General features: G+C 43.6%; 2 protein-coding genes across 9 annotated transcripts in view; one reads left to right on the forward strand and one right to left on the reverse strand.

The window, feature by feature from the left end:
• Window positions 1-5,148: 5,148 nt before the first annotated feature.
• LOC115174682 (serine protease 23-like) lies at window positions 5,149-8,132 on the forward strand. The gene is made up of 2 exons (XM_029733461.1): window positions 5,149-5,425; window positions 6,094-8,132. Exon 2 carries the CDS (start codon window positions 6,113-6,115, stop codon window positions 7,574-7,576), a length of 1,464 nt encoding a protein of 487 aa, XP_029589321.1. The 5' UTR covers window positions 5,149-5,425; window positions 6,094-6,112; the 3' UTR covers window positions 7,577-8,132.
• Window positions 8,133-8,210: 78 nt separating this feature from the next.
• Window positions 8,211-25,722, reverse strand: part of LOC115174681 (clathrin coat assembly protein AP180) — a 38,474-nt gene continuing 20,962 nt past the window's right edge. For 2 of the 8 annotated variants that reach the window (XM_029733452.1, XM_029733453.1), the window contains 22 exons: window positions 25,426-25,528; window positions 25,132-25,225; window positions 24,525-24,636; window positions 24,195-24,301; window positions 23,986-24,027; window positions 23,365-23,426; window positions 21,289-21,294; window positions 21,117-21,129; window positions 20,927-21,021; window positions 20,681-20,757; window positions 20,529-20,543; window positions 17,938-18,111; window positions 17,532-17,606; window positions 17,220-17,300; window positions 16,611-16,676; window positions 12,636-12,755; window positions 11,583-11,607; window positions 11,327-11,399; window positions 10,396-10,449; window positions 10,189-10,269; window positions 9,996-10,109; window positions 8,211-9,885 (listed from right to left, as the gene is read on the reverse strand). In XM_029733452.1, the coding sequence (XP_029589312.1) occupies window positions 10,020-10,109; window positions 10,189-10,269; window positions 10,396-10,449; window positions 11,327-11,399; window positions 11,583-11,607; window positions 12,636-12,755; window positions 16,611-16,676; window positions 17,220-17,300; window positions 17,532-17,606; window positions 17,938-18,111; window positions 20,529-20,543; window positions 20,681-20,757; window positions 20,927-21,021; window positions 21,117-21,129; window positions 21,289-21,294; window positions 23,365-23,426; window positions 23,986-24,027; window positions 24,195-24,301; window positions 24,525-24,636; window positions 25,132-25,225; window positions 25,426-25,528 (1,565 nt within the window). In that variant the 3' untranslated portion in view covers window positions 8,211-9,885; window positions 9,996-10,019. Of the gene's footprint in view, window positions 9,886-9,995; window positions 10,110-10,188; window positions 10,270-10,395; window positions 10,450-11,326; window positions 11,400-11,582; window positions 11,608-12,635; window positions 12,756-16,610; window positions 16,677-17,219; window positions 17,301-17,531; window positions 17,607-17,937; window positions 18,112-18,856; window positions 18,956-19,978; window positions 20,150-20,528; window positions 20,544-20,680; window positions 20,758-20,926; window positions 21,022-21,116; window positions 21,130-21,288; window positions 21,295-23,364; window positions 23,427-23,985; window positions 24,028-24,194; window positions 24,302-24,524; window positions 24,637-25,131; window positions 25,226-25,425; window positions 25,529-25,722 lie in introns of all 8 variants that reach the window. The other 6 variants (XM_029733454.1, XM_029733459.1, XM_029733456.1 and 3 more) reach the window with 6 other exon arrangements.

The following is a 25,722-nucleotide window of genomic DNA, read 5'->3' on the forward strand; positions in this document are numbered from 1 at the left end:
GTACCTGTTTCCTCCAGCATCTTCAAATGGTCCTTTGCTGTTGTTCTGGGATTGATTTGCACTTTTTGCACCAAAGTATGTTCATTTCTAGGAGACAGAACGCGTCTCCTTCCTGAGCGGTATGACGGCTGCGTGGTCCCATGGTGTTATACTTGCGTACTATTGTTTGTACAGATGAACGTGGTACCTTCAGGCGTTTGGAAATTGCTCCCAAGGATGAACCAGACTCGTGGAGATCTACACATTTTTTTCTGAGGTCTTGGCTGATTTCTTTTGATTTTCCCATTATGTCAAGCAAAGAGGCACTGAGTTTGAAGGTAGGCCTTGAAATACATCCACAGGTACAACTCCAATTGACTCAAATGATGTCAATTAGCCTCTCAGAAGCTTCTAAAGCCATGACATAATTTTCTGGAATTTTCTAAGCTGTTTAATTAAAGGCACAGTCAACTTAATATATGTAAACTTCTGACCTACTGGAATTGTGATACAGTGAATTATAATAGAAATAATCTGTCTGTAAACAATTGTTGGAAAAAGTACTTGTGTCATGCAGTAAGTAGATGTCCTAACTGACTTTCCAAAACTATAGTTTGTTAACAAGAAATTTGTCGGGTGGTTGAAAAACGAGTTTTAATGACTTCAACCTAAGTGTATGTAAACTTCCGACTTCAACTGTATATGGTCAGCATTGGTTACAGCATTGGACATTTAGATTAACAGTATACAGTTCACCTCTAAAACATTTGATAGGGTCCTATGGAAAGAATTTGGGAGTGTGACTGTGTGTGTGTGTGTGGGCGTTCATGTGTGTGTGCTTGGTGCATGTGGAGCCCACATACTCAGTGTTCCACCTCTAGAATGGTCTACAACTGACTAGGTATCCCGATTGTCCTTCCCTTTCCCTTCTGTGAAATTCAGTCAAGGGAAAAGTGTTGAACATATATATTTGCACATTATTGTTTCAAACCCACACTGGAGTGATTATCATCTCTCTAATCTCAGAGACAATCTGGCACATTTCACTTGGGAGGGAGGAAATAGAAGGGAAATAGAATGGACACGCACGCACACACAATGTGTTCTCTCTACTCTGCTGTACATCGTTTTAGCTCTCACTATCAGTATGACATTTATCGTTAAAGAGTTTTGGTAACAACGAGTGAAAGTAAGGTGGTACCGTCCAGTACGGCATCCTGGCAAAATAAATAGTGGGAGTGATCCGTACCGGTAAAACATCACAATAGTTAAAACAAAATGTGAAGAAAACTGTAGGCTATTTCACCATGATTTGTCATTACTGCATGTCAGAGGCATGAAACTTTTGCAAAAGGTCAAAATGCTATGTTTTGCCGATGAGAACACTGATATTTTGCCAAGGCAGAGATGCCTGGCCGACACAGAGACGCATGTGGACAGCAGTGGACGCATACATTTGGGCCTAATGACATTAGCCTTAATGTCATTACACTTTTTGGTGTTTTGTGTAAAAGATGTCTCTTTCCATTCACCACTGTTTGAGGGCTGGAAATATGCTGTGAGTAGATGAACATGTGCAGGTAGCCTAGTAAAGGAGCCCTTTGAAATTATTGTTTGACATTCAGATAAAAATATGACTGCTTGTGATTACACCACAATAAAAGATAATCCATTTTAAAAGTTAAATGACAAATCTTTACAACAAGGCCCACAGAGATCATGTGTGCAAGCGCTTGCACACATAGGAGGTCCCGTATTGGGAAAAAAATTAAATTACCTTTCACCCCTGGGTAACAAACCATTTCATCCTGTCATGATGATGAATAACAGCGATCATCTTTGGCCCTTTCATTGACCTCTGTTCTCATCAACCAATGGCAGAAATCTACCAGTCAGTCCATAGCTGAACTATAACCTCTAATAGCTCCACCCATAAAGAGGTGGGGGAAAAGTGGGGGAAAAAAGTATTTGATCCCCTGCTGATTTTGTACGTTTGCCCACTGACAAAGAAATGATCAATCTATAATTATAATAGTAGGTTTATTTGAACAGTGAGAGACAGAATAACAACAAAGAAATCCAGAAAAATGCTTGTCAAAAATGTTATAAATTGATTTGCATTTTAATGAGGGAAAAAAGTATTTGACCCCTCTGCAAAACATGATTTAGTACTTGGTGGCAAATCCCTTGTTGGCAATCACAGAGGTCAGACGTTTCTTGTATTTGGCCACAAGGTTTGCACACATCTCAGGAGGGATTTTGTCCCACTCCTCTTTGCAGATCTTCTCCAAGTCATTAAGGTTTCGAGGCTGACGTTTGGCAACTCAAACATTCAGCTCCCTCCACAGATTTTCTATGGGATTAAGGTCTGGAGACTGGCTAGGCCACTCCAGGACCTTAATGTGCTTCTTCTTGAGCCACTCTTTTGTTGCCTTGGCCGTGTGTTTTGGGTCATTGTCATGCTGGAATACCCATCCACGACCCATTTCCAATGCCCTGGCTGAGGGAAGGAGGTTCTCACCAAAGATTTGACGGTACATGGCCCCGTCCATCGTCCCTTTGATGAGGTGAAGTTGTCCTGTCCCCCTAGCAGAAAAACACCCCCAAAGCATAATGTTTCCACCTCCATGTTTGACGGTGGGGATGGTGTTCTTGGGGTCATAGGCAGCATTCCTCCTCCTCCAAACACGGTGAGTTGAGTTGATGCCAAAGAGCTCCATTTTGGTCTCATCTGACCACAACACTTTCACCCAGTTGTCCTCTGAATCATTCAGATGTTCATTGGCAAACTTCAAACGGGCATGTATATGTGCTTTCTTGAGCAGGGGGACCTTGCGGGCGCTGCAGGATTTCAGTCCTTCACGGCGTAGTGTGTTACCAATTGTTTTCTTGGTGACTATGGTCCCAGCTGCCTTGAGATCATTGACAAGATCCTCCCGTGTAGTTCTGGGCTGATTCCTCACCGTTCTCATGATCATTGCAACTCCACGAGGTGAGATCTTGCATGGAGCCCCAGGCCGAGGGAGATTGACAGTTCTTTTGTGTTTCTTCCATTTGCGAATAATCGCACCAACTGTTGTCACCTTCTCACCAAGCTGCTTGGCGATGGTCTTGTAGCCCATTCCAGCCTTTTGTAGGTCTACAATCTTGTCCCTGACATCCTTGGAGAGCTCTTTGGTCTTGGCCATGGTGGAGAGTTTGGAATCTGATTGATTGATTGCTTCTGTGAACAGGTGTCTTTTATACAGGTAACAAACTGAGATTAGGAGCACTCCCTTTAAGAGTGTGCTCCTAATCTCAGCTCGTTACCTGTATAAAAGACACCTGGGAGCCAGAAATCTTTCTGATTGAGAGGGGTCAAATACTTATTTCCCTCATTAAAATGCAAATCAATTTATAACATTTTTGACATGTGTTTTTCTGGATTTTTGTTGTTGTTATTCTGTCTCTCACTGTTCAAATACACCTACCATTAAAATGATAGACTGATCATTTCTTTGTCAGTGGGCAAACGTACAAAATCAGCAGGGGATCAAATACTTTTTTCCCTCACTGTATGTTTGTGTGTGTATGTGTGTGTGTGTGTGTGGAGGCCGGTGGAAGGAGTTAAAGGAGGGTGGGCTCATTGTAATGGCTGGAATGGAATTCATGGAACGGAATCAAACATATGTTTTCCATATCTTTGATACCGTTCCATTTATTCCATTCCACCCATTACAATGAGCCCACTCTCTTTTAACTCCTACAACTAGCCTCCAATGTGGTCTGTGTGTTTATGCCAAGACATGGGGTATTGCTACACAGAAGGGAAAAGGCAAACATTTTTTTTTAGATCCTTAAAAGCCTTATAATGCCATGATTGGTTCAGGTTTGTTGCACTGGCTCTATGGGAGTTCTCCCATGTCACCACACTCCTCCGCACACTCCACTGGCTTCCAGTCTAAGCTCACATCCATTACAAGACCATGGTGCTTGCCTACGGAGCAGCAAGAGAAACTGCCCCTTCCTACCTTCAGTCTATGCTCAAATCCTACACCCCAACCTGAGCACTCCGTTCTGCCACCTCTGGTCTCTTGGCTCACCCACCCCTACGGGAGGGTAGCTCCCGCTCAGCCTAGTCCAAGCTTTTTCCCAATGGTGGAACCAGCTTCCCACTGAAGCTAGGACAGCGGAGTCCTGAAACCCTACCTCTTCAAAGAGTATCTTAAATAATCCCCCCCCCCCCCACACACACTTTATTGAGAAAAAGTTAACTTACTATACTTGTGATATGTGATTGTCCCACCTAGCTTTCTTAAGATGAACACACTAACTGTAAGTCATTCTGGATAAGAGCGTCTGCTAAATGACTAAAATGTAAATTCACACATCCACAAGAAGTTACATGTTAGGGCAGAAGTATGTGGTAACATTAACCAGCCAAAGATCTCTGTGAATGACTTAAAGGATCTTTGATTGTGAACACTGGTCACTGCTATACTGTATTAAAAGGGAAAGCAGGAGGAAGAGGAAGAGAGTTCATTTGGTGAATGAGTTGAGTGCCTGTGCATTCAGGAGGCCAACCAGTTGTCATAATAAATCTGCTGGAGTTGAAATGCAGGTTGTTACTTTAGATCTATGGAGGTCCAGGGCTGAATCAATACCAGTTTTCTGTTGACTTTTATCGTCTGTGTGTGTGTGTGTGTGTGTGTGTGTGTGTGTGTGTGTGTGTGTGTGTGTGTGTGTGTGTGTGTGTGTGTGTGTGTGATCATCTGCCTCTGACAGTGTGTGAAGCCACAAGCCATCAAAGGTTACCTGGCTGACACATCTGAATTTACAGTTTTGCCTACTGACATTCAAAACACACAAAGATATGCCACACAAACTCAAAGGCTGCCATTCAATGAGTTATTTTGTCATAAAACAAATCAAAGCTGCTGGTCAGGTTGATGTCTGATATGGTTCATTATAACGTATCCTTCAAAGTTATTCAGTCAGCAACAAGGCAGGAATGCAGGATATTTAGCTTAATTCAAAGCAACTCGACTAGATATGTGAGGTGGGGAATGAAAATACGTTTAAGGGAGCTGAAAACAACCAATAACACGTTTTATATGATTTTCCTGCTTTTGAACAGGAATTCCACAGCTCACGGGCTCAATAACTGAATTAAACTTCAGTCCTCTTTCTCATCGCTTTCCTCATCACCAGGGAGTTCCTCCCCCGGTCTCGTCTTGTAACATGAACGAGCGGCACCTTTTTCCATCAAATGTTTTCTTCATCATGGACACATCTCAGTGAAGATCTCGCTCACGGCTTTTCGTTGCGTTCGGGTTGTTTGATGCGCGGGCGATAATGGGACGCGGTCTTTCACGCACTGACTGGTACCCAACTGGATAAAATACCTTTTTTTTTTTAAAGAGGAATTTTGCTGACTTCTCCAACTTTTATTTTCGAATGCTTGCAGGTATGATTGTTTTGTTAACTCTTGAAGCAACTACCATTTCAATACATTCACGTGACAGACGGGATTGTATAGACACATTACTAATTACTAATCAATGATTATCAAATCCAATTTCCACTCTTACAGTTGCATCATTTACTTTGCTTTGTGTGATTAGGCTACTATGACCAATGTGAGAAAGTCTCAGAGTTGTATCACCATCACCATTAGACTAATAGGCTAATTCTGATATATCCAGTAATTCCTCTAATCATAATTCGTTGACGTATTAAACAAATCATATTCCTGGTCACTTTCATACCCCTGATGGAGATTTTTTTTGATCAAGCTTTTGAATTTGTGCTGCATTCTAACAAATCATTTATTTGAATTTAAGCTTGGTATGATCATATTTTCCTTGTGTAGAGAATAGTTGTAAAACATGTTATCGTCAGAGGAATTGAGGCTATTGTTGGAGCCAATTAAATGTAACAATTTCCCACCAACGAAATTGACTTTACTACCAGCGCCATCTGCTGGTGACAACGCTTTGCAGAGAGAATACTTCAATGACACTCAAGCAGTTGGTGATGACTGTGGGGGATTGAGCGCCCTCTGCTGGCCTCATCTTATACACCAGTCAACCTGTTTCTTTTTGCGCAATCTTCCTCCCTCTCTCTGTCTTTTAGGCCCTGGTGGAGCAGTGTGATGACTCTCATTCCCCCGTGTCTGCTGCTGCTCTGTGCCCTGTGGGTTCCTGTCTGGGGGGGCCACGGTGATGGTGTTGATGAAGAGTATGGCTGGTCCATGCAGAGGGTCCCGTTGATTCTGGACAGCCACACAGTGCATCTGCGGAGCCCCACGTTTGGTGGGAAGGTTGAGGGGGCAGGTGAGGATGAGGAGGGGGGGTGTGGGATAAAGTGTCAGAGCGCCCTCCCCCCTCCCGACTGGGCCACACTGGAGAGCATGCTGGGATACGAGACGGTGTACGAGAACGGCACGCGCACACACAGCGACGTCACGCTGCAGGGCCTGAATGACACAACCTCACACACGCCCTTACACACGCCCTCACACACTCGCAGGAAACGTCAGGTGTACGGCGAGGACGGACGCTTTGTCATCTCGGACAGCCACTTCACCACCAGCTACCCGTTCTCCACGGCGGTCCGCCTGTCCACGGGCTGCTCCGGGGTCCAAGTGTCTGAAAAACACATACTGACGGCGGCCCACTGTGTCCACGATGGGAAGGACTACCTGCAGGGGGTCCGCAGGCTGAAAGTGGGGGTCCTACAGGTCAAATCTAAACGAGGTAGGAGGGGTGGGAGGAGGAGAGGGGGGAGGAGAGGAAGAGGAAAGGGGCAAGGAGAGGAAGTGGTAGGAGAAGAGGAGAAAGGGAATGGGATAGATGGAGATGAACCGAGACAGGAGCAGAGACGGAGAGGAGGGATGCAGAGAAGGAGGAAGGGAGAAAGGGAGAAACAGAACAGGGTTGATGAGACTGGAGCAGAGGGAGTTGAAGGAGGGAACATGGAGAAGGAGAGGGGACAAGGAGGGGGTAGGCAGAGAAAGAAAGGTAGCAGAAGCAGCCGTGTACAACGCAGCACCGAACCCAAAACTCAGCCCTCCTTCCACTGGACACGCGTAAAACAAACCCACATCCCCAAAGGTTGGATACACACAGGAGATAGAACCAACGCCATATCCCACAACTACGACTACGCCCTCCTGGAGCTCAAACAGCCAATTAAACAGAAGCACATGAAACTGGGTGTAGTGGCCGCTACAAAGCCCCTCCCCTTGGGTCGCATCCACTTCTCAGGGTTCGACAACGAGCCAGAGGGAGGACAAAAGGAGGGAGAGAGGGAAAAGGTGGTCTATCGCTTCTGTTCAGTGACGGAGGAGTCAGACGACCTGTTGTATCAGCATTGCGATGCCCAGCAGGGGGCGTCAGGCGCTGGTGTATACATCCGCCTCAGACAGGAAGTGGTGGGGTCCAATAAGGGGAAGTGGCAGCGGAAGGTTATCGGGGTGTTCTCAGGGCACCGCTGGGTGGACGGGGACGGGGGTGAACAGAGGGACTATAATGTGGCGGTGAGGATCACTCCGCCTAAATACGCTCAGATCTGCCACTGGATCCATGGGGATCCCAGCATGTGTAGGGAGGCCTGAGACACCAGGGATCTGTCAGACTGATCAGAGTAAGAAAAAAAGAAGATATGCATTCATGTAGCGCCTTTCACTGAGACCTCAAAGCGCTGAGGTGGCGGTGGACAAACTAACCAATGGCCAGCACAGACAGATCAGATGGAATAGAACTTTAGAATATGGGATGATTTCCGTTGCTCTGGTCAATCAAACAGATCCCTATCCAGACTGAGGTCTCAAAATTCTATGGTGCGCTAAAAACAGGTTTCTTTGGCACGTGCTTTTTGATGTTTTGTTTCCAAGAAATACCCATCGTGCACATAAGATGACATTTCTTGGGTAAATCTTAGTTTTTACTGTCTCTACATGATTCAGTTATCTAGCCAATGCTCTTTTTGGGTGCAATAAGGGTTATAATAGTTATCAGAATATTTTTTTCCATGGTCTATATTTTGAGTGTATATGTGTATTTTGTTGAGTATGTCCTAAACATACATTTTGCTTGGGGAAAAAAACTGGATCAACAATGATGTAAAAAATAAAATGTCTTTACATTAAAACCTACCATTGAATACCAAAACAGTTGTGATGGACTGAACATGTTCAAGCATGAATGACAACAGTGGAGACATAAGTGATGAGGCCTGAAGTCTTTCCATCAGTGTATTTGTATTTTATTGCATCTCAAGGGACTCAACATGCAAGTGGGGGAGAGAAGAGGAATGATGCCATCCAAGAACCAAACACTGCCTTCAACCAAATATATAGCAAATATTGTTACCCACATTTTTTATTTTGTTCCTCTTTTTCTTTCTCAATTCTTTTTTTTCACAACAGATTAAGATAATCACTTTGGAAGAAAAACAACACATGGACCATCCAGTGTATATTGGAGCGGTTTACAGCTAACGGGTTCCCAACACCTCTGGAGTGTTGCTATGGGAGACAATACAACTCTACTGATCACTGCTCCACAATGACCTTAGGTCAGGGTTGTCAAACTCATTCCATCAAGGGCATAGTGTCTGCTGTTTCTTTTTCCTTTCAATTAAGCCCTAGACAACCAGGTGTGGGGAGTTCCTTACTAATTAGTGACCTTAATTCATCAATCAAGTACAAAGTAGGAGCGAAAGCCTGCGGACACTCGGTCCTCCGTGGAATGAGTTTGCCACCTAAGCATTAGGTTGACATGGGCTGTGTCCCAACAATATTTACAAACCTCCTTTCCTTGTCTCCTTCATTTCATGACCACTGGTTGGTTTTCACCAATTGCCTTTCACCTATCAATTCAATTCAGATAATTGGCCATTAAGTAAAGGAGAGAAGTAAATTAGGATTTTTTTTAGGGTGTTTGGATGCAGCCTAGATCAACTTCACTTGACACGGTCATATGCAATAACACTCCACACCAACAGGGAGAGCCACAGTAAACACTGGGGGCTGAGTTTGCATTCAGTACTGCCTCCAAATACAGATGAGAGATATTTTTCCAAACTGCTTGAATTTTTTGAAACCTTAGAATTCATAGACATAACTAAAATATATGATACATTTTCTCTCAAAATAAAGATTAAAGAAATATATGTATAATCTATACTTAAAAATATTCTAAAATGCATATGTCAATTTGAACATAGTCCACAAATGTTGCATGTAACACACAATCAAAAAAAGACAAAATAAAAACAAAACATTTTGTCGTATGATTTGTCATCTCGTAAACCCAGATTTGTGGTGACAGTTGTACATATTTCAGTATTCATCAATATACACCAATATAACTGTATCTGTTCTCAAAGAGGCTGGGTGGATAAATTAATGGAGAGGAGTACAACTAAGTGTTGAATGATGTTAGAAAGACAGCAATATACAGAATTTGATTGGATAGCGAGGGAGAGGACAGGGCAGGGATTGGCCAGTGAGGTTTACACACACCGAACACAGTCCACGGTTAACAACACAATCCTCGTCTGGGAAACGCGCAAGAAAATCAACACAGAGCCACCATTCCAAGTCAGCTGACACGTGGAAGTTCCAGAACAAATCTAAATACACTATCATTTTTTATGGTCATTTTTTTTCTTAGTTTAGGTAAAGGATAACATTGAAGTACACGCACACTCACTCACACACACATACACAGTTTAGTTTTCTGTATCTATGATTCACATCCACGGTTTTTGCTACAACAGCAGACAGAGAGGTTACGGGGAAGTCAGAGGACAGGGGTCGTAGTGCTAATGGTTGATTGGCTGAAGGGGCTGGGGCGTGACAGGAGGGAGACGGGGGGGTGCACACATCCACATCCACAGCTCCAGACATAACAACAACCTCTGGAGAGAAGAGACAGAGAGAGGGATGATTACCACAATGTTATTATGTAACTGGCTCTTTTCATTGCATTGCGTGCATGTCGTTTGGTGCCACTGTGAGAGAACCCTACCTCAGAGGGATGGGTTAGAGGGGTTTACATGAAGTCCTTGATGTTGAGGTCATCCAGGGCATTCTTGGGGGGCGGAGGCCTCCTCGGGCTCCCGGCCATCCCTGGCGATCCCATCTGTCACAGGGAACAGTGTTTCATGAAATATGTGTGTCTGTGTGTGTGTGTGTGTATGCGTACTCTGTGTGTGTCTTACCGGTGCCCCTGGGGCTGCAGGGGCTCCAAAGCCTGGCCTAACCATGGGCATCATGGGAGCTCCAGCGCCGGCCGCCCCGCCCTGAGAGAGGAAACAGTCAGACACTATGGCAGCCATTTTAGAGATGCGTACATGGGCCACCTAAAGGGGTCATTGGCCGTCTTAGGTGCTCCTATTGGTCCTAGGTTGAGGGCGGGGTGGTCTTACCATGCTGAATCCTTGGTAAGACCCCATAAAAGAAGGGGATCCCATTGGAACGTTCTAGGGGTGTGGAGTGGGGGAGAGGAGGTGGGACATTACCACACTACATACAACACAGGCACAGTAAAGACAACACTGCAACAACAAACACACAGACATATCACTGACACGCACACATAGAAAACATAGACAAAGACATCATAAACATTTTTTTAAGTGCACGCACACACACAGAGAGAGAGAACAGCAAAGCACAGCACATAAAGACACTCTAACCTAACCTCTACAATCAGGTTCAGGTGATTTGCTCATGCATTTGAAGACCACAGGGTCAATCATAAGAATACATGATCAGGCAAGCCAGTTTAAATCAGCAACTGATTATCTGATATTCATGTCAGTGGTGAGGCTTTGGCTAAATGAACAGCTGAAGCCATGGTTTAATACAGTAACTACAGACCCTATAGCAAAACCTTTTTTGGCTAATGGTTAGTGCAGCAATTAAATTATGAAGATAAAGCGATCAAAATTTATATTGTGTTTCTTTTGTACACTGGGAAGAGGAGCTGTTGCTCAAAAAAATGGGGTTTGAAATAAGGAAATATGCAGATGAACGGGCATGTTGGGGTCGGCTAAGGGTCAGGTGGCTTGTTTGAGGTCAGAACTAAGGGAAGAAAAGGAGGGAAGTGGTTTTCCAAGCAGCTCCTTGGTTTGGGACGAACCTCAGCCCGCTCAGAGCTCTCCAGTATTCCCAGTCCAACCCTTTAGTTTTCCCCCAAAATATTCACCCCTTTAAACCAAACACCAAATGTTCATATTCCAAATGTGATTGGACCACCCTGGAGAGTCAGAGAGATGTGCGTGTGATTGGCTCCATGCCATGCCTTTCACTGCCACGTGGCTGCACCCCATGCTATATGACAAAGACCAGATTTACCATGGGAGCGCCCCAACTGGGAGGAGCTACCTGAGGAGTTGACCAGCCTCCACTTCCCATTGTGTTCTCCCCCCTGCGGAAGAGATGTCAATCAGTCAGTAAGCAAATAGAAAGAGAGCAAGAAAAGACAGAGGCCCCCAACCTCTTAAAATGTAAAGCTCATTGAGCGCTTGGAAAATGCTATGTGATTGTAATCCATGACATTAAATTACATGTCGAAACACAAAGTGACATACTCAAAACAGGAAAAACGTACGTTTTTTGGCTCCCCATTCCCAGATCTGAAAGAGAGAAAATAAGATATTTCCCAGTCAGACAGAATAATGTACATTAAATATCTTATAACAGTTGCAAGTACTATGTAACATTATGTACCTCTACTGTAATTACACTGTATCTGGCTATGTAACATGTTGTACCTCTACTGCAATTACACTGTATCTGGCTATGTAACATGTTGTACCTCTACTGCAATTACACTGTATCTGGCTATGTAACATGTTGTACCTCTACTGCAATTACACTGTATCTGGCTATGTAACATGTTGTACCTCTACTGTAATTACACTGTATCTGGCTTTGTAACTACCATGTACACTCAGTAGCCGTTCATGGAAAAGGTTCGCTCCTACAGACAGTGAGTCACGTGGCCATGGCTTGCCATATAAAGTAGGCAGACAGGCATCGAAGCATTCAGTTACTGTTCGATTGGGCAAAACAAGTGACCTAAGCGACTTTGAGCTTGCTATGATCGTCGGTGCAAGCAAAAAGGTGGGCTACAAACAGGCAAATAACGGCGCAGTACAACTGTGGTGTGCAGAACGACATCTCAGAACGCACAACCCGTCGGTCCTTGTCACGGATGGGCTATTGCTGCAGACGGCCACACAGGGTTCCACTCCGATCAGCTAAAAACAAAGCGGCTCCAGTGGGTACATGATGACCAACACTGGACAATTGAGGAGTGGACCACTGCCTGGTCCGAGGAATCCCGGTTCGTGTTGCGCCATGCTGATGGCAGAGTCAGGATTTGGCATAAGCAGCACGAGTCCATGGCCCCATCCTGCCTGGTGTCAACAGTGCCCCAAATAATTCAGGCTGTTCTAGAGGCAAAGGGGGGTCTGACCCAGTACTAGATGGGTGTACCTAATAAACGGTCCACTGAGTGTAAGTAACGTTACAATAAGGTGCGATTGGTTATAGGAACATGTCTATGCATAGATGGACAGCACCATGATGCTGAAATTATTCCGGCCAAATTGAGAAGCCCTGTCCTGTGTCTGCTCAGAGACTCTGTTCAGAGACTTACTGCTAGCCATGCTAGCCATGGTGGCGTCGAGGTCCCCTCCCATATGTTTAACTGGAGACGAGGTGGCCCCAGTCTGGGGCGTCATAGCAGGCATCAACACATCCCCTAGACCATCAAACGCTACAGGAGACACATAGGAGGGGGGAGAGATAGGAATGGAGTGGAGGGGGGAAAGGGAGAGAGAGAGAGAGAGAGAGAGGTGAGAAACAGCCACAATAATCCTCTCTGATCATAACAGAGGGGTCCTCCTTACGAGTGGGATTACCATGACAACCCATCGAGAGGGTCTCCATGACAACAGTGATCAGAGAGGAGCACAACATTGGAATGTTAACAAGAGGCAAGCCCTCATACTGATACTCAGTATGACTGAGGGCTTATACTGTGCCTCAACACACACACACACACACACACAGACAGTTTAAGTGATACTCTCCATGTAATATAAATCAACAGCATAAATATGCTGTCTACTCAACTCTACTAAATAGTATTACTATCCTATTAGCTAGCTTGTTTGAGATGGGGCATCATCCTTTGTATCTTGGTGACAGTAAGGATGCAGCCACTACTCTAGAGGGAGAAAGCAGTACCAAGCTAAATGGGCATTGTGATGTGAGCATCTCACACACCGTATTTATTAGGCATCTGTCAGAGCAGAGGGAAAAGAACAGCAGCAGTTTCTCTCTTACTGCAATGCAGCAATGCACTGTGGGAAACAGCGCATCAATGAGCCAGAACACTCACCCAATCAGGGAGCAGGAAGCAAGCAATGAGCCAGCCCCAGAGCCAGATGGAGAGAGAGAGGAGCGATAGAGGGACGAGAGAGAAAGAGAGCGTAATAGGAAGTGAGAGAGGACAAAGAGTGTGAGAGAGAGCGCACGAGTGAGTGAGATAAAGTGCAGAGGGAAAGAGAGAGAACAGAAGGAGGGAGGGAAAGAGGGAGAGGATGTAAGGGTAAGAAGAAAGGGACAGAAGGACAGTAGTGGAGGGAAAATAATGGAGTGAGTTAGAGATGACAAATGTTGCGAGAGAAAGAGAGATGAAGGAGAGAGAGAGAGAGAGTTAAGGCTTAAGCAGTAGTACTTGCAGGTCGTCATTTACATAACATGCAGGGCAGTGACAGCCTTGATCATAAACCTGGTAAGCACAGGGAATGTTGCCACGGTAAAATGTGAAAAAGTCAACCAATGCACACACCAACAGAGAGAGAGAACTAAGGAAAGAATCTAGATTGAGAATTACCATACACAACAGCATGGACATGTGGAATGGCCATAACACCAAGGTATGTTCACAAGTTACATACACTCAGGATGCATTCATTCAGACAGACACATGTTCATATATAGTACCAGTCAAAAGTTTGGACACACCTACTCATTCAAGAGTTTCTTTATGTTTACTATTTTATACATTGTAGAATAATAGTGAAGACATCAAAACTTTGAAATAACACATGGAATCATGTAGTAACCAAAAAAAGTGTTAAACAAATCAAAATATATGTTATACTTGAAATTCGTCAAAGTAGCCACACTTTGCCTTGATGACAGCTTTGCACACTCTTGGAATTCTCTCAATCAGCTTCATGAGGAATGCATGTTCAACGGTCTTGAAGGAGTTCCCACATATGCTGAGCACTTCTTGGCTACTTTTCCTTCACTCTGTGGTCCAACTCAATTGGGTTGAGGTTGGGTGATTGTGGAGGCCAGGTCATCTGATGAAGCACTCCATCACTCTCCCATCTTGGTCAAAATAGCCCTTACCTGCCCTCCAGGACACCTACAACACCCAATGTCACAGGAGGGCAAAAAATATAATCAAGGACATCAACCACCCGAGCCACTGCCTGTTCACCCCGCTTCCATCCAGAAGGCGAGGTCAGTACAGGTGCATCAAAGCTGGGACAGAGAGATTGAAAAACAGCTTCTATCTCAAGGCCATCAGATTGTTAAACAGCCATCACTAGCACAGAGAGGCGGATGCCTACCTACAGACTTGATATCATTGGCCACTTCAATAAATGGAACACTAGTCACTTTTATAATGCCACTCTAAGAATGTTTACGTATCTGGCATTACCTATCTCATATGTGCAGTTGAAGTCGGAAGTTTACATACACTTAAGTATGAGTCATTATAACTTCTTTTCAACCACTCCACAAAATTCTTGTTAACAAACTATAGTTTTGGCATGTCGGTTAGGACATCTACTTTGTGCATGACACAAGTAATTTTTCCAACAATTGTTTACAGACAGATTATTTCACTTATAATTCACTGTATCACAATTCCAGTGGGAAGAGACGTTTACATACACTAAATTGACTGTGCCTTTAAACAGCTTGGAATATTCCAGAAATGATGTCATGGCTTTAGAAGCTTCTGAGAGGCTAATTGACATCATTTAAGTCAATTGGAGGTGTACCTGTGGATGTATTTCAAGGCCTACCTTCATACTCAGTGCCTCTTTTGCTCAGAATTTTTTTTGTAGACCTCCACAAGTCGGGTTCATCCTTGGGAGCAATTTCCAAATGCCTGAAGGTACCACGTTCATCTGTACAAACACAGCCTGGAGGTGTGTTTTGGGTTATTGTCCTGTTGAAAGACAAGTGATCGTCCCACTACGCGCAAACCACATGGGATGGCGTATTGCTGCAGAATGCTGTGGTAGCTATGCTGGTTAAGTGTGCCTTGAATTTTAAATATATCATTGACAGTGTCACCAGCAAAGCACCCCCACACCATCACACCTCCTCCTCTATGCGTCACGGTGGGAACCACTCATGCAGAGATCATCCTTTCACCTACTCTGCGTCTCACAAAGACACGGCGGTTGGAACAAAAAATCTCAAATTTGGACTCAATAGACCAAAGGACAGATTTCCACCAGTCTAATGTCTGTTGCTCGTGACCCAAGCAAGTATTTTCTTCTTATTGGTGTCCTTTATTAGTGGTTTCTTTGCAGCAACTCGACCATGAAGGCCTGATTCACGCAGTCTCCTCTTAACAGTTGATGTTGAGATCTGTGCATTTATTTGGGCTGCAATTTCTGAGGCTGATAACTCTAATGAACTTATCCTCCTCAGCAGAAGTAACTCTGGGTCTTCCATTCCTGTGGCGGTCCTCATGAGAGCCAGTTTCATCATAGCGCTTAATTGTTTTTGCGGCTGCACTTGAAGAAACTTTCAAAGTTCTTGACATTTTCCGTATTGACTGACCTTCATGTCTTAAAGTAATGAAGGACTGTCATTTCTCTTTGCTTATTTCAGCTGTTCATGCCATAATATGGACTTGGTCTTTTACCAAATAGGGCTATCTTCTGTATACCACCCCTACCTTATCACAACACAACTGATTGGCTCAAATGCATTAAGAAGGAAAGAAATTCTACAAATTAACTTTTAACATGGCACACCTGTCAATTGAAATGCATTCCAGGTGACTACTTCATGAAGCTGGTTGAGAGAATGCGAAGAGTGTGCAAAGCTATCATCAAGGCAAAGGGTGGCTACTTTGAAGAATCGAAAATATATTTTGATTTGTTTAACACTTTTTTGGTTACTACATGATTCCATGTGTGTGTGTGTGTGTGTGTGTGCGCACGCATGCATGCATATATATATATATAATTACTATATTTGTTGTAATTATTATTCACAATTATTAATAATCAAATAACCTAATCTATATCTAATATACATATGAATAAGATTATATTATATTATATATCTGAAGTACCCAAAAAGGCCACTAGATGTCATCTGATAGAAATCCAAATAAACCTTGAAAGTAACCAAAGATTCTGGTCGTTTACTGGTAAATTTAGAAAGTTTCCAGTAATACACCCTACCTTTGTAACCCTATATGTGGTGTATTTACTGTTATGTGTCTTGCATACAATGTGAATGGGTCATGCCTGTTGTTTGTGTCATGCCTCGTGGGTGTGTCGTGCATCGGTAGGTACATTACCTGCCATCAGCTCAGCACCAGAGGCAGCTGCAGGTGCAGCAGGTTGGGCTTCTCCACCGGTGGAGTCTAATGGGTCAAACCAAACGATACCAGGCCAAGGTGGGCCAAGCCATTAACAGTGCAGCATGAGGGCAGAGAAGAGTTAAGATGTCAGCCATCGGCTCCACACTAGGATCGCCAAACAGATAGAACAGCATTATCATTGTCAGATAGGACAGTAGACATACACAGGTAGTCACCAATACACCAATAGTCTCAAACACACCAATAGAAACTCCTTTGATCCCAATATGCTGTGACAAGTCTACATCTACTAAGCAATACAAACTCAAAATTCTGTAGAGGACGTTGAAAAGTCAGAGTCCATCCTGAATACCACAGCTAACAAGTTAACTACAGCAACAACTTTATGGGTCACCAAAAACATACAGAGAAACAGAACGAGAAATGCTGATGAAGGTGAATGACACGATAAAAATAATCAAATAATCAGTTAAAATTAGGGCTTTCCTGCTTTGAAACATTTTTCAAAAGACCACTCATTTGAAGACCGTCGACCAGCAGCAAGGGGGATAGTGAGAGGTGGGGGGAGGGTGTACATTTACCCACCCCCAAACATGTCCATGATCGCCCCCTTGTCCGTTGGGGGGTCTGAGGAGAGGAAGGGGGCAGGGGAGGAGAATGCATCTGCTGTAAGGGGAGGGGTAGAACACACAGTGTGTGAATTATGTGCAAATGTCACCGTATAATTCACACTCACGTCACACAACCAAACAAACCCATACCAACTAAACAAACTCACACAAACAACAAAAATACAATAAGTATCCTTGAATTACAATAATGCACAAATGTACATATAAAAAAACAGCACTCCAAACACATGCTGAGAAATAAGGCAGATGGTGTGAGTTTGGGTACCTGCTCCAAACATGTCAACACTGGGGGCAGGGTCTGCTTTGGTGAAGCTTGGATCTGGCATTGAATCAAACATAGCTACAGGACAAGTACACAACACACACAATTTAAAATGAGAACAGCAGACTACAAACAATGACTCATTAGATTAACAATTGTGATTGAAAGCCAATGCAGGAGCAGAGAGGCAGCAGGGGAGAATGCATCCAAGCTGAAAGGAAGCAGAGGAAGCGTGATATGTGCAAGTTAGCCTCACAAAGAGAAAGGGACATCAAGGAACAATGCAGTTGACGGGTAAAATGCAGGAGAGGATAGGACACAGATGCAGAGTAGAGGACAAGGACAAAAGAGAAGAAAAGAAAAAGGTTAAAAAAGTACCACACACACACACACACGTGTAAACATTTACCACTGAAGAGGTCTGTCGATGGGGTGGTGGGGGGGATGGGTGCTGCGATGGTGGATGAGGGGGCAGGAGGGGGCGCCACTGAGTTAAAGCAGTTGTTCTCCATTGGCAACATGGCAAACAGGTCCAGCCCTGGGCCTACTGCATTTGAGCTGCTACCAGTGGGGGCAAAGGGGTCTTTGGGAGGAAAGAACCAGGGAGGGGATGACAAGGGGGATGGAGAAATTACACAACCACCATAACGCAGTGTGAAATGAACCTAGAGGTATGGCAAGAGCTATATTCTGTGAAACAGGGAAGAGGAATAGGTGCATTTGGCTGAAATTCTGAAGATACAAACTTAGTTAGGGAATTCACAGCTCCATATTCTTCATAAACATACAGTACATGTAAAACACTATGAAGTATTGTATGATCAAGAGATAATCTGGAAAATAAGCATGTCTGATGAAAAATGATAAGAAAAGAACACGATTTGTGAAAAGAGGGAAACATATTGGAGAAAGCAGTATTAGTAGTATTCACACGCTCTCATTATGCTCTCTGAAATACCCATACTAGACCAAATTTACAGAGTGTAACCACAGAGCTTGCAGACGCATTTCGGGATTTATAGAGTGAAAGGAAACCCCAGGTGGTATCTAGCATGGTGGCCAACCACTGTCCTCAAATCAACCTCAGCAACAATCTCCATAGTAACAGCAACAGAAATGCCCAGAAACAACCAACAGCAGCACCTTTCTAGGGAAACTAGCTACACCCACTCACAGCAATGGGATCAACTGTTAAAACACACTCTCCATACACAAAAACACATAAGCATGGATGCACCGAGCACTCGAATACAGCCAAAGACACAAACACAGCCACAAAAATATACACACAGCCATTTACACAGACAGACACACATCCTGTAACCCACCGGCTGCAGCGTCGGCAGCTGGGGTTGGCGTGGAGGCCGGAGCCCCGCCCTCGGCAGCGGCAGAGGCATCAGAGGCGGGAGCAGGGGTCGAAAACGCATCTGATACCCAACACACACACACACACACAGACGACAGAGAGAGAGGTACAGCGAGAGATACGGAGAGAAAGAACAGAGAAAAGAAACAAGCCAGACAAGAAAGAGAGTAAGTCAGAAAAGTAACTTCAGAAAAGGAAAGTCAAGAAGCCACCTAAAAGATGGTCTGTGCCTCTAAGCAAAGTTTAGAAATACTACTATTACTTTGTTAGGCATTTCATTTACTTAATATACTGTACCTATATTAAATACTTGTAATGTAATGTCAGGCATAAGATGTGTAATATACTTATTAATAAGAGGTATTTTATCGCAGAGAGATATATTGCAGAGAGAAACTATTTAACTGAGCCATCTTTTGATTACTGTAATAAATTCAGTTTAGATTACTAACAAAACATTTACTCTGTGGCATTACTTCGTGGCATGAATGATTGACTGGTGAAGGGTAAATGAGAATAAAGACAGGAGGCACAGCAAGGCCTATGGAAGGCGGGCTTTAGCTACAACTAAACTAGAAAGCGGTAACTAAGTCTGTTGTGCTACATAACTGGACAAGCAGGCCACAGAATGAAACCAGAAGCAAAGCAATGAGTCTTTTAGGCGGCAATAAAGAACATGACTCTGTTTGATAGATCGGCTTTTCTCTGAAGTTAAGGAAAAGCTGTTGGACTATCAAACAAAACGAAGCATGTGAAAATGTATGGGTAGCATGTCTGAGTGGGTCTACAAATGTGAGCATGCTTGTCTTTGTGTGTAGATCTGTGTCAATGAGCATAAGATGTACAAAATGCATACCAGTATGTGTGTTGATTGACATGTTCTTCCCAAATGGATGTGTTTGTTTTGGGGTATCTGGGTCACTGTGTGTATGTACATGCAGAGACTAAACATATGCATTAGTGTGTGTACATGCATGTAGAGAACACTACACTGTATCTCCTGTGTGTGCATGTGGAGGGTTGGTTGGGGTTGAGCTGTCCAGCAGAGATTCTGTGGTAGGGAATCCTCCAGAAGCCCACTGACCTCCCAGCAGATCCATATTCGTCGCACCGGGGGAGGTGGTGGCGGCCGCACTAGGGGGAGGAGCCAGAGTGACTCCTGGCTCTGCGGCTACAGGGGTGGGCGTTACCCCCGCGGGAGAGGGAGCGGTGTCTACAGCGAGGGTGGGGTCAGGAAGCATGGACTCGCCCATTTCTGCAGGTACCCACGTGGTGTACCAACCAAACCCAAAACAAGGTACCAAAACAACCCCCAGAAATCATCCCCCAAAATACCCCATAGGAACCAAAGCAACCAGAAAGGCCCCGTTAGAACCAAATGAAGGTATCAAATCAACCCAATTTCAAAGAAACAACCGAAAAACAAAATCAACCCCAGAATTAAAACCCCGAATGAACCAAACCAGGGGATGTGGGGGAGGGATAGAGAGCAGAGAGAAACAAAGAGAGAGAAATAGACTATTGAGACTAGAGCAACACTATGAAACACATTGGGAGATCTAGAGATGACACGCTCTGTTAATGTTAATACACTAGAGAGGTTAAAGCCAGGGGCACTGTGGGATAACACTCACCTGATCCAAGGAGGTCTGTGGCAGCATCCCCAGAACAGCATGGGAGAAGGTGATGGAGGAAAATGCAATTATATTAATGTTGATTAGATAATGGAACTACCAGTAAGTTTTAATTAAGAATTAAACTATCAAGTTTTGATGTGGGACATTACCTCCCCAGGACATAGGGGCTGCTGAGGCTCCTGCTGACGGACCAGAGGAGGACAGAGGGTCCAGATCCAACAGAGAACTAGAGAGAGATAGAGGGATGGAGAGAGAATGGAAGGGGGAGGGAGAATGGACTCTTATTCACAGTTTTACCAAATAAATGGAACAGATAGAATGCTTGAATGCCAGAACTGAGGAAATCCCTGAGGTGACGAGGTAAACTGTGGTAGGCAGAGGAAGTAGTCACTCACTCAGTGGCTTCTTCGGGTGGCGGCACTAGGGTGGGCACGGCGGCTGCAGATTTGGCGGGGGTGGAGGTCGGGGACACGTTATTGGTGGGGGACCCCTGGAATAGAGAGGGAGAGCCTTATTACTATCTATGTGTCGACATATAACCAGAAATAGAAAGGCAGATAAAATAATTTGTAATCTTCAACTCACCTTTGTTGGAGACCTGAAAGAGAGATGGAATAGTTCATATTTAAATTTCATCAGTGCTAGATATCACCTTTCAGAGCTGAAGTCATCTACATTTAAATTACCTTTTAAACTTATTTTCATGACTTTACAATAAACTCATCTGTCAAACCCCAAAGAAATCGTTCATGCTCACCCTTCACTTTGATCCCCAATGATGAACAGAAAGGAACAAAGAGAGGAGAAGGATTAAAGGAAAAGATAACACAAAACTGTCTTCAGAACTGTGGCGTTGGGATAGGATTCAGCCTGGCAACAAGGGCTCATCCAATTTGTGGTGATTGTTATCCACCCATTCACAAACAAGCGAACCATCGTTAAATAGGAATTACATTTCTCAAAACACATAAATAATGTGCACATAATTTGAAAGATATGTTAATTCTATGTTGACTGAAATTATTGAAAAATGTAAATGTTTGTTATCACGTAGACTAGTAATAGCACTCGAACGCTGAAATGACCAAATTAGCATTCTCAGATGGCAAATATCCTAATGTTATCTACATAAAACACTTTGGCACCGTTTCTGTATTTTGTCATTGATATTCTGTGCCTAACAATACTGCCAGTTCAATAATTGATCTTTGATTGAAAAGGGATAGCCTGTATGGATAATGAGCATTATATACAGTCTAATATTATGTGTTCTTACTACGTGAAAACAAGCATAATTTTTTTCAATAATATTCCTCAGCATATAATTAACATATATTTCAAATTCTGTGCTCGTTATTTCATAGTTTTAACAAATGTAATTCATATTTAACGATAGTTTTGCTTATTTATGAATGGGCTGGAAGGAGGAAAACCAGCCTGGTCTCAGAGCATTTCGTATATTTCTGTAAGTAAATCCGAGACACTCCATTTAGTATGATAAGTTAAGTTTCATATTGTATGTATTCATTTGTGGATGTCTATCACTCATTACGTAAGATATGTTACCAATTACAATTAGTTTTATATGTTCTGAATTTGCAAAACGTATGATATGTTACAAATTCTAGCTAGGTGGTTAATGTTAGCTAGCTGGCTAACATTAGCTAGGCTAGGGGTTAAGGTTAAGTTTAGGAGTTAGCTAAAAGGGTTAGGGTTGGGGAAGGGTTAGTTAACATGCTAAGTAATTTCAAAGCAGCTTAAAAGTTGTAAGTAGTTGTAAAGTTGCTAATTAGCTGATAATGGAATTTATATGTTTAAGGTAATGACTAAAGAATTCCACCCTGAAACGTAATTATTAGATTATGTAACATGTATAATGAATAATTAGACTAACGTAATTATTAGACTATGTAAAGTAAAATGAATTAGAGTGATAAACTTAAGTCCAATAAGGTTTGGTCGCGACAAGTAAGGGAGAGAAATGTGTGTGTGACTAAGAAAACACAGAGGACAATTAAACTATACATGACCTGACCTGGTTGGAACTTTGAAAAACCTACGACAGGAAAGAGACACTGTCAAGGTCCCTCTAATCTCGGGAGGGAGGGAACGGTATGGAACTGCCAGCTTGGTAGTGATAAATGAGGAATGTGGACTGTGGGGAAAGATACATCCCACCTACTCGTTGTGTGTCTGTGTGTGCCTGTAAGTAGGTGGGGGGATGGAAGTTATAAAATGACATGTCTTTGCATTTTGGACTTTAGAACGTTCTCTGAATAAACCTTACGGACCTTTTGCAGAAGCTGAGTCTTTGCCTAATTATTATTCAACCCAGGGTCTTACAAACCTCGGGGATTGGTCAAAGCTTAAATAATTGTTAGTTATAATCATTGGGATTGAAAATTCTTGTGACATTAGCTAAAATGCTAAAGTTGTCCATCATGAGAGTCGAACTTGTAGACTGTGGGCTGTTAAACATTCGCATTATACGCTCACCCATCCACCCTGACCAACCAACCCTACTTTCGTTTTTTCCTTAAGTAACCATTTGTCTACTGTAAACATACCAAACGTAATAAATCATACTAATTTGAGTGTCCCAGATTTACATTTACTATGTTACATCTAGTCTATGAGACCAGGCTGCATTCGATCAGGAACTGGGTCAAGTGGGCAGGGCTAAATAAGGTGATTAGAGCCCAAGTTATGAGTCTATCTAGTTTCTCACCCTCTCATTTCTCAATTCAGATTTTCTCTGTGTACAGACACCAAGAGAGCCATTTCCGCATTTTAGCTCTTTTTGAAATGGTGTGGTTAGAGAGGGTCCTCTTACCCCTTCTTCCCCTCCAAGCTGTTCATGTGTGTCTCCAGAGACTCCAGGATGCTACTGGGAGCCTGAGGGTCAGAGAACAGAGAACCAATCAGAGACACAGAAACAACAGGTTTATGTGAATGACTTTCTTACTCATCTGCATGCCAACACCTCAAATAACACAACACCCAATTCTATTTCTATGGCAGCACCACTCCAGACCCTTCATTTTTAACTCATCCCACTACCCCACTTTTCTATAAACTCAACGGCCTGTAGAATGAAGTGTTAAGGAACATTTTACTTAAACTCTTCAGTCGTTTGTGCACGGAAGCACACACACATGCAAACATACACACAGACATGCACTGCAGTCAGAAGTGTCAGTCTGTAGAATTATCCCATGCCAAAACCCCATCCTCCCAAACAGGCACTCTGCCAAGCCACTCCATGTCTCTATGGTTACCGGGTTCTCGATAGGCTTAAAGGGACAGTCCTCATCGTCTGAGTCTATGAGGTTCGTCACCGCTCGAGGGTGCAGACACTGGGATCGTAGGGGGGAGATTAGGATGGATGTGTGTGTGTGTGTTACAACTATGCCAACATCCTTCCATAGAGAAAGCACAAAGACCAGTGACTTACATAGTTGATGTCTGGAATGTCATTTTTTTCGACACCGACTGTCTGTGGAACAAAACACACACAAGAGACAACTTCACAATCATATCAGTGCATCATAACCTTACATTCAAAATATAGACAGACACTGTATGTGAGCAAGCACGGTGTGAGTTTCACTTGGATATAAGTTAGTTAGAATACAGCCTAACCCATTAGGAAGTTTCCTTTACCTCAGCGAGCTTCATGAACTCTCCGATCTTGGTGACCCTGGTCAGGAACCTCTTATAGATCTCCAGGGCCTCCTTGCAGTCGCTCTTCTTCATCTTAAAGTATTTCTCTACAGATTTTTAACAGTTGTTATGAATAAGAGCATCTTCTAAATCGCTACACGGTGAAAGGAAATAACTTATCTTTTAATTGGTCTGCTTCCCAAATGTCACCCTATTCCCTTAATAGTACACTACTTTTGACCAGGGCCCATAGGTCTCTGGTCAAAAGTAGTGCACCATAAAGGAAATACGGTGCCATCTGGGATGCACACAATGACATGTCTAGCTCACCTAATAGATTAATGACCCCATCGTTGTAGGAGGCAAACAGCTTGACCAGATCCTTGAAGAGCAGCAGGAACGCTGCATTGATGATAGGGTTATTCAGCTCCTTGGGGTGGACCTGGGTGAGAGAGAGAGACACCTTTCAAAAGCGTTTTATTTATGTAGTTCAACAGAAGAGGAATTAAACTCCAGCAATATTCTGCTGTACTAAAACATTGTACACCCCCACAGAAATATCAGGGTCAATAGAACAAATAGCATCATTGCTATTGAGAGAGAGAGAGAGAGAAAGAAAGAGAAAATGTAACACAGGAAAATAAACAATAGGTAAACAGTATTCTTTGTGACCTGACATAGTACAGTGGTCAGCTAATTCACAAATGACCAAAGGCCCACAGACAGACAGACAGACAGACAGACAGACAGACAGACAGACAGACAGACAGACAGACAGACAGACAGACAGACAGACAGACAGACAGACAGACAGACAGACAGACAGACAGACAGACAGACAGACAGACAGACAGACAGACAGACAGACAGACAGACAGACAGACAGACAGACAGACAGTTGTAAACAGATCAATGATAAACAGCATGTCCAACTCACATCAAACTCCAGCAGTGTGTCGATCTGGGTCTGCAGGACGGGCATGCCTTTTAACAGCTTGTCTGGAGCCATTGTCCTCATTACCCCTTCAGCACTGTGGAGGAAACACACAGGGGAAAGCATAACGAGGGCCTCATGGATGAGGTAAATTACAAAATGTCCTCAGTGATGAGGTGAATGACTGTATGAGGTGGGCCTCAGTGACGAGGCGAACGACAGTACGAGGTGGGCCTCAGTGACGAGGCGAACGACAGGTGGGCCTCAGTGACGAGGAGAGACAGGAAAGTGACTGACCCCTTCTTGACTTTGGTGAAGTCGAAAGCCATCTGGCGATAGGCGAAGGCCCTCTCATTGAGGTAGCGGCCGTAACGTCTGATGAACGTAGACATGTCATAGCCTAGAGAAAGAAGAGAGCACCACATTCATGTCACACCAAAGGTAAAGCTCCTGATGAAATGTAAAGGCCCTTCAGTTTTGCAAGTCGTGTATCTGATTGTAGGGGAGGGTTGCAGTAGCTCTTTTTCTTGTTTACGTTAGGATGAGAGACAGTACGATGACACAGGGGATCTATAATGAGACCAGGGCAAGACA

The sequence above is a fragment of the Salmo trutta genome, chromosome 35, assembly GCF_901001165.1.
Source record: "Salmo trutta chromosome 35, fSalTru1.1, whole genome shotgun sequence".
Lineage (NCBI taxonomy): Eukaryota > Metazoa > Chordata > Actinopteri > Salmoniformes > Salmonidae > Salmo > Salmo trutta.

What these genes read in the sequence shown, in the direction of transcription:
- LOC115174682 (XM_029733461.1), top strand. Translation starts at nt 6,113, where the DNA reads ATGACTCTCATTCCCCCGTGTCTGCTGCTGCTCTGTGCCCTGTGGGTT.